This window comes from Adiantum capillus-veneris, chromosome 29 (assembly GCF_014529385.1).
Source record: "Adiantum capillus-veneris isolate H3 chromosome 29, ASM1452938v2, whole genome shotgun sequence".
NCBI classification, from domain to species: Eukaryota; Viridiplantae; Streptophyta; class Polypodiopsida; order Polypodiales; family Pteridaceae; genus Adiantum; species Adiantum capillus-veneris.
Window position 1 is genome coordinate 96,588,341 of NC_140959.1, and position 8,074 is coordinate 96,596,414.

The 8,074-nt window shown below is 44.6% G+C and overlaps 1 protein-coding gene across 2 annotated transcripts; it reads left to right on the forward strand.

Moving 5' to 3' along the window:
- Positions 1–1,307: 1,307 nt before the first annotated feature.
- Positions 1,308–7,321, forward strand: LOC147419630 (Cox19 family protein (CHCH motif)). Of its 2 annotated transcripts, none has more exons than XM_086505696.1 (4): positions 1,308–1,641; positions 1,786–1,954; positions 2,052–2,172; positions 6,948–7,321. In XM_086505696.1, the coding sequence occupies exons 3-4, from the start codon at positions 2,090–2,092 to the stop codon at positions 7,057–7,059; spliced, it is 195 nt and encodes a 64-aa protein (XP_086361822.1). In that variant the 5' UTR covers positions 1,308–1,641; positions 1,786–1,954; positions 2,052–2,089; the 3' UTR covers positions 7,060–7,321. The 2 variants fall into 2 exon arrangements, with proteins under 2 accessions (XP_086361822.1, XP_086361821.1); XM_086505695.1 differs by having other exon boundaries at positions 1,387–1,641; positions 2,055–2,172.
- The last annotated feature ends 753 nt before the right edge of the window (positions 7,322–8,074 follow it).

Below are 8,074 nucleotides of genomic sequence, written 5' to 3' on the forward strand. Positions count from 1 at the left end.
AGGGCATGTTGCGATTATGCCCCCCCCCCCCCCCCCCCCCCCCCCAATAAAGCAATTTAATTTTTGTATCTCTCTAGATTACAATCTACTATATGTGTTGGTGACTCGCAACAATAATTATGCCTACTCAATTATCAACTCAATAAAGCAATTTAATTTTTGTATCTCTCTAGATTACAATCTACTATATGTGTTGGTGACTCGCAACAACACATTAACTCTTTACCACATCAACAATTTTCTATGGCAAGGCCAACCAAGCAAGACTAGTCCTATGATCTACATGTGTAGATATGAGGTAAGGGGGCCAATATAGTCCTGCCATATAAGTCTATGGTTTCACGAGCCTTAGTTATCAGTAAGCCTCGACAAGTTCTGACTCCGGCAGATACAGGAGCTCAGAGCATCACGGAGAGCCGCAAGTAGCGAGAGGGAGAGCGAGGTGCAGATAGGAGAGAGAAAGACAGAGCTGACCGGCAAGGGACTGGCATAGTTACATAACTGTCCCTTTTTAGGCATCATAACACTACTAAGCTGGTGGAAGGTTTCTTGCTGTCAAAGATAGTCGTCCCACCATAGGAAAGTTTTAGTGCCATAGCCTAGCACTAGCTCCTCCACCTTACGCGTGATTGCGACCTATGCCTACACCTTAAGAGATTGTTTCCCCTTCTCTGAGTTCTTTCTGCCGTAGGTATCTTATTTTCCTCTCTCAGTAAGGTGTTACATGACACGTCTCGTAGACGATTGTTTCTCCGTCCTGTTGCTCAAGGAGAAGGTGTCTACGTCACGGGGCCATGTCTGATTGAGGTACTCGTGCGTGCTCCTGTTTTTTTAGCAGGGCATGTTGCCCCCCCCCCCCCCCCCCCCCCCCCCCCCCCCAATAAAGCAATTTAATTTTTGTATCTCTCTAGATTACAATCTACTATATGTGTTGGTGACTCGCAACAATAATTATGCCTACTCAATTATCAACTCAATAAAGCAATTTAATTTTTGTATCTCTCTAGATTACAATCTACTATATGTGTTGGTGACTCGCAACAACACATTAACTCTTTACCACATCAACAATTTTCTATGGCAAGGCCAACCAAGCAAGACTAGTCCTATGATCTACATGTGTAGATATGAGGTAAGGGGGCCAATATAGTCCTGCCATATAAGTCTATGGTTTCACGAGCCTTAGTTATCAGTAAGCCTCGACAAGTTCTGACTCCGGCAGATACAGGAGCTCAGAGCATCACGGAGAGCCGCAAGTAGCGAGAGGGAGAGCGAGGTGCAGATAGGAGAGAGAAAGACAGAGCTGACCGGCAAGGGACTGGCATAGTTACATAACTGTCCCTTTTTAGGCATCATAACACTACTAAGCTGGTGGAAGGTTTCTTGCTGTCAAAGATAGTCGTCCCACCATAGGAAAGTTTTAGTGCCATAGCCTAGCACTAGCTCCTCCACCTTACGCGTGATTGCGACCTATGCCTACACCTTAAGAGATTGTTTCCCCTTCTCTGAGTTCTTTCTGCCGTAGGTATCTTATTTTCCTCTCTCAGTAAGGTGTTACATGACACGTCTCGTAGACGATTGTTTCTCCGTCCTGTTGCTCAAGGAGAAGGTGTCTGCGTCACGGGGCCATGTCTGATTGAGGTACTCGTGCGTGCTCCTGTTTTTTTAGCAGGGCATGTTGCGATTATGCCCCCCCCCCGCCCCACACACACATACACACGCACACAGACTTCTGCGCGTTTGGAAATTTCTTCGCTCCTAAATGTGTGTTTTTGGCCTCGGCAGATGTGGGATTTTGCAGTTTCCTCCGTGGATACAAGCATGGATGTGGATGTGGACATGGATACTACTGATTCAAATTCTGCAAATGCAAATCTGATAGACACATACTTCTACAATCAGTTTGAGGATGATTTTGATGACTCCGACCTTTCCTAGATCCTGGGACTTTTGGGTATGTCTTTCATTGCTGCTTTCGAAGCTATGATTGCTAGACGATGAGGGTTATCTTTTTCTTATGCTGAATGGTGTTTTTTCTGGACTTTGATTAGCAGGTGTTGTTGTCAGCCTAGGAATTAGTATTATTAAAATGCCTAAAAGCAAGGAGCCTTGTAGCCAAGAAGCCTGCGATATTCAAACATGCTTAGTGAAGAACAATTTTATAACTGAGAGGTAATTTTACTACCCAAAGCTATTATGTCTTCCTTTATGTTTAATCAGTTTGTAAGCTGTTACAATTTTTTTTGTAAAACAACATTGTAGCAGAAACTAAAGGCTTTTGCATCTCACTGTTGTAGCGGCATTTTCCTATCAGGTAATTGTTTTTTCGACGCACCAGAGGGCCCTCCTTGTCAATAAACACCACGGGAAAAGTAGAGGGATCGACGGCTGGAGATAAATTGGCTGTCGATCCCATCTCCGTGGGGTAACAAAAAGTAGCCTTCCCCGCCGTCGGGTCACGCCTGGAACCCCCAACCTCCCACTCAGCACTCCCACTCCCTATCCAACCCACCTATCGCGACTCGCTGCAAGGATTGTGACTGTAGTACTATAAAACCTGCCCCCCCTTGCTACGTTGATCCGACGGCCCAAAGCCCCCCCCCCCGCCCCGCCGATCAAGCTCTCCACTGTAGATCCCTTGACTCTCATCCCGTGGTCTTTATAGATGAGGTCAACCCACAAGGGGAGGTGCTTATCCCTTCCAAATATTAGCCATGAAACATGGTGGGCAAGGGCCGCGTACCATCAGGCAATAGCCATGGCTATTGCGTAGGCATCACCATGGCCACCTAATTGATGCACCACGTGCTGAGAACTCGTAGCAAGCAACTAGAAACCTGCTCCTTGGATGACCCACCCCAGGAGGAGGATGCACTCGAGTGTCCAAGGGCAAAAGCCCTAGCAACATGAGCACCAAGTGAGCACAAGGTAGAGGTGACCCAACGGGGGATTTGAACCCACAACGCGTAGGTTGAGACGCCAAAGCTTTACCGTTAGACCAACTCTTTGGGGACTTTTTATCAGGTAATTTACTGATAGTTATATAGTTTTTAGTTTAACAGCATGCTTCGGGAAGTAAGTAGCTCTCAACCTTCCTATGCTGGAGTTTTTACACAACTTGGCGTTTGACCCGTTTATTTTTGACATTTTTTGCTTTGCTGTTTGCTGTGTTGTTTTTGCTAAACTTTGAAACGTTCGTCTCTTTGTTGTTTGGTAAATCATTAAGTTCTGTTGATTAATAAAGCTTGATTAATATTGAGGTAATATGAGCATGTACTAGTATTTCTAAATAAATGTGCTTACCAGTTTGTTGTTGTGTATGATGTGACCAGCTAAGCTCTTAATGTGGATGGTTTGGTTCACTTTTTTTTTTAAATTTCTCATGTCGTAATACTATTTAGCAACATTCCATGGTTATGTGGCAGCGAGGTGGTCACTCACTTTTTTAAATACAGAAAAATGTTACAAAACAAGACCTTCCACTTTGGCAAATTTTCTTTCCTATAGTATAAAGTGTGTAAGATACAAGAGTTTCACCTAGAGATGTGAGTATAGCGTTTTGCCACTCAAAATGCTTTGGGACTGAGTGCAGCTGGGGCCCTTGGCCACATTTACATGGGCTCCAATCATTGTAAAAATCTCTTCCCAAGACCCAGAAACTGGCCCTCGTGTCATGTGTGGTCTCTAGTGCACATTTTTCTGGTTTAATAAACAAATCTTGACGAAATGGTGAAGATCTAGGTTTTACACTTCCATAAATCGTTTCCTTTTCTTTCTTGGGTTAGTGATTCCTTTTATCTTGAATGATGGTTCCTTTTACCTTTCCCTGGAGAGAGGGAATGAGAAAATGCAATAGAGATGTGTAGAGGGAGAGAGAAAGAGAGAGAGGAGGAGAGCGACACCCGATATGGTCCCAATTATCCCTCTCAAGGGGCCCCCACACCGGTACGGATGTGATATTTGCTTTAGATTTCGTAAATGGAATGTATACACAATGCAATACCTCAAGTGCAGACTCAAGTGACTCGAATGATGTCAATTGCCATTGTAACTCCTCAAGACGCCTTGCCTCAAGGCTGATTTGATGCACCTTTGGATCGTTTTGGATATTGGATTGCGAATGGCCACCAAGGGGTAGATTTGTGGCTGAATTGCGCTCCAGCTCCCGATGTGAGAGGAATGAAGGGCTGAAATCTGGTTGCAAAAACTCAGATCTGCGACGTGAAACGCAGCAGATCTCTCGCGCAAAGCAGGGCTGAAAACGCAGGTCTTGACGATGATGGGCAGCAATGAAGCACTCGATGCCGGTGAGGGAATGACCGAGGGGAGGCTCAATGGGCTGGCGAAGTACCGGACTACAACGGGAAACTACGAGAGCAGATCTGAGCCGCTTACCGGTGATGGAAAGGGCTGAAATCTGAAAATGCTGGCTGGCTGGGCTGAAATTTGCAAGCGCTAGTGCTGATCTGCAGTCGCCAAATCGCCAGGCTGATCTAGCACAAAAACGCTAGGCTGGTACACTGCAAAACGTCGAGGGCTAATCTGCAATCTGCAAGCGCTAGGTTCATTTGCAATTTATGCTGAAAGCGTTGAATTCCTTGCTCCCTTTATAGGTGAGTTTTTTTGGTTATAAACTTATTTGGGCTTAGGTAGGGCAAACTGTCCACCACACCCAACAAATAAATCATTAAAATGGTTTATTGAAAAGCTAGGCCAGGGGGTGTCAATTTTGGGTGAAATTGTCACACATCTGTCCACCCGAGAATCTGATCGATGCGGGGAATGGCTCGTTGGATTCCTCTAACCTAGAAGTACATGCACATCTTCCAATATGCCCATCGTAGTGTAATAACATCTGTCAAAATGCGTATACAAACCATTTATGCAAAAGGGTTCCAAAACTGGAAAACCTAATCTAATGGACTTGTTTGGACATGCAGGTCCGGCGAAGATGCTCACAAAATTGTTGGTACTAATCCTCCTAGGATTCTAGACACTCCTATCTAGGAAGAAGGGGAAAACTGGCTCTGGAAGTCAATGAAATATGTCCATGTGGCATATAGAGCCAGGTGCATGTGACATCGAGTCTTGAGATGTAGAAGGGAGGAGCTTTTCTTCGGTTCTTGTCTCCCCATAATTTAAGGGGATCTGCCCATCTTCTGGACCCCAATAGTGTGTCGATCTTCTCCCTTCTATCATGTATTTTCAGCTTATAAATTGCTCATGCGTGCTCTTGTGTGTGACACTAGCGATAGAGGGGGGGGGGGGGGGGGGGGGGGGGGGGGCTTGGAGGGGGGTTTGGGACCCCATCTAGTGCTACTCTCTCTCTCTCTCTCTCTCTCTCTCTCTCTCATAGAACCTTCACTCACAAAACTTTACACAACTTTCATGAAGTAAAAAGAACCTTGAGTACGCATCGAGCACTGATCCTGAGCATTCACCATCAATCACTTCTGCTGCAGATTACATCTGGCGTCTATAAGCTAAATCTTGTGCGCTTTGGGCAGTTCCGTAAAATCCGGATGTTCGTACATTGCCATGTTATCATCTCTGTGATTTATGGGTACCACTGTAGAATGTTGCCACGTCAGCCTTATGCAATTTTAGGTGTCCGTGCTTTATTTTAAAGGGGGTAGGGCCCCTCGACCACACTTTGTAAGTTGGGTAGGGTTAGGTTATTAACCATAACCCTCTTTGGGCCTCTCGGTTAAAGTTATAGTCTATGCCACATCACAAAGTTGTGACAATCTTGCACTTGGCACTTCCAAGCTTTATTTTGTCCGACCTAAATACCCACTATTTACTACCTAGTCTCTATAATCTGGACTCGAGTCTACAGTCGAGCATATTTTACAATGTATATGTTTTGTGGCTCAGTCTATGACGGCCAAGCAGTAACTTTATGTCACAGTAGCATGTTTTTTCTCAAATTTAGGGTGCCGTATGATATCATCATGCATAGTTACCCGGAACGGGAAATCGGAACGGGGAACGGCAACCTGTATGAAATGCCATTCCTTGTTTCAGACACTCACGTCTGAAACATGAAACGGGGATTCGGAATGGGAAGCTAGATTGGGAACGGGGAACGGCGACCTGAAAATGGCCATTCCCTGTAACTATGATGATTTGTGATGTATGGAATTTCTTGGGGGTGTGAACTGTAATTTTTCCATACTTCCGTACCCGCATGCGTTTGATGTATGGTTGCCGGATGGAAAAACTACGACCTGTGGTGCTCAATGTCACCCTAACGTTGAAACAATAATCCTATCTTTGCTTTGTTAAAAGGCATCTCATGATTGAGAGTTGTGGCTTTCACCCACGTTCCTCATTGTCTTTGGGTGGGTCAATCTAAATCTTTGTCAACAATCTTTTTGACTGAATCAGCTTCTGTTGTTTGACCTCGTACGTTTTTGGGTGGGCCCTTCCTTTCTTTCAATGAGCTTTTGTTGTTTGACCTCCTAGCTGTTGAACACATTTTCTGTTGCTATAGTTTTTACCTGATTAGCTAGTGTCCAGTCTTTGGGACATACGCTGAAGGTCTTAGGTGGATGTTAATAGAGGTAGATGATAGTAGTGGCGTAGTTAGTCGACACAGTCAATGGACAATACTACAATGCATGAGTTCGGCAGATAGTGAGGTGCAATGCCAAAAGCAAAAAGATTTGGACTGTAGGTTTGTTATCTGTTATGCTTTATACTAGAAGTTCTGTACACCATAATTAAGTACATGGAGTCTTTGTAATTCAAAAAAAGCACTCATAAGTATTCTTGCTATAGGATAGGCATGTTGACCATAATTCTCAGGATAAGTCTTCTGTAATCGCAAGCAAACTATAGACCTATTCACATTTGATAACTCACTAGTTTGCAGCTGCAGCTTTTGCTTAGATGATTTGAATAAACCTGGATCCTATTTGAATTTTCTGCTCTTCTGTTTGCAGGTGTTTTCCAGTTATAGAGGCCCTGCAAGCATGCTGTGAAAAGTGCAATAGCAAATCCACACATTGTGCATCACTATCAGGCCTTTTAGGTCAAAGGAAAAAGAAGTTATGATTACGTACCCAGGTCGGATTGGGGAAGGTCTGGGTACTGTTTTCAACGTGTAGATTTTGTTGCTAATGCTACATACTTTTAGATGATTGTTTATATCTTATATATTGAAACTTGAAAAGCGGGTGTGAGCGACAAGGGCATGGAATTGCTGCCTCTTAATGTGAGAGTTACAGACCTTGTCTCTTGTTGCTTTACTTGTGATAAGAGAGATATTTATCTGCATGTCCCGGACATGAAAAAGAAACCGCATCCTTTTTTCTAATCTTAGGTTGTGCTCAAGTGTAGATACAAAATTTAAATGGAGCTAACTTATTTCCCACCACCTGGGTGTCTGCATGTCTTTGCGGGTGCATGTGTTGTAGGAGGCTCAATTTGAGAAACATACAGGTCGTGGGGATACTCAAGAAGCAGTGATCCAGTCAAGGGACTGGGCTGCCTTTTGTCTACAAAGAGCCCAAGTCTGATGGGCTAAAGAAACGGTGTGCATGGTAGTTGTGGAGGGGGGTTGAAGATGATGGATGCTAGATTATCGGTGCACACGTAAAGGCCTCTGAAAATTATGGCGAAATTGCACCTGTCGGAGTTTTCTTAGAAAGAATACCGAAGGGTATTCAGCATTCGTGCCCTTCACGTTGGTCGAGGATATACGCATATGCCTAGTGTGTTTCCCGGGCTGGCTATTCACTGCACAGCGTTAAGGCTGCATCTTTGTCTGGCCACCCACTTTTGAGCAGGCTGCCAGTGCAGCCCTTTTATTTTCAGGGCGTTCCTATTTATATTTGTAGGGGGGTTGGGCTATTTGCCCTACCTCCACTTCTGACCCCTATTAGGTAGGGGGACAAGGGAGTTTCTGTTTGTCAGTTGTGTCTGTTGCCTATGGGCTCTTTGTGGTTTATGGTGGTTATCGGATCAGTCCTCTCTCTCTCTCTCTCTCTCTCTCTCTCTCTCTCTCTTCCCTCTTGAGCTACAAGGGCTTGTTTAAAAATTGCCCAATACAAGGGGATGGTGTCGCCAT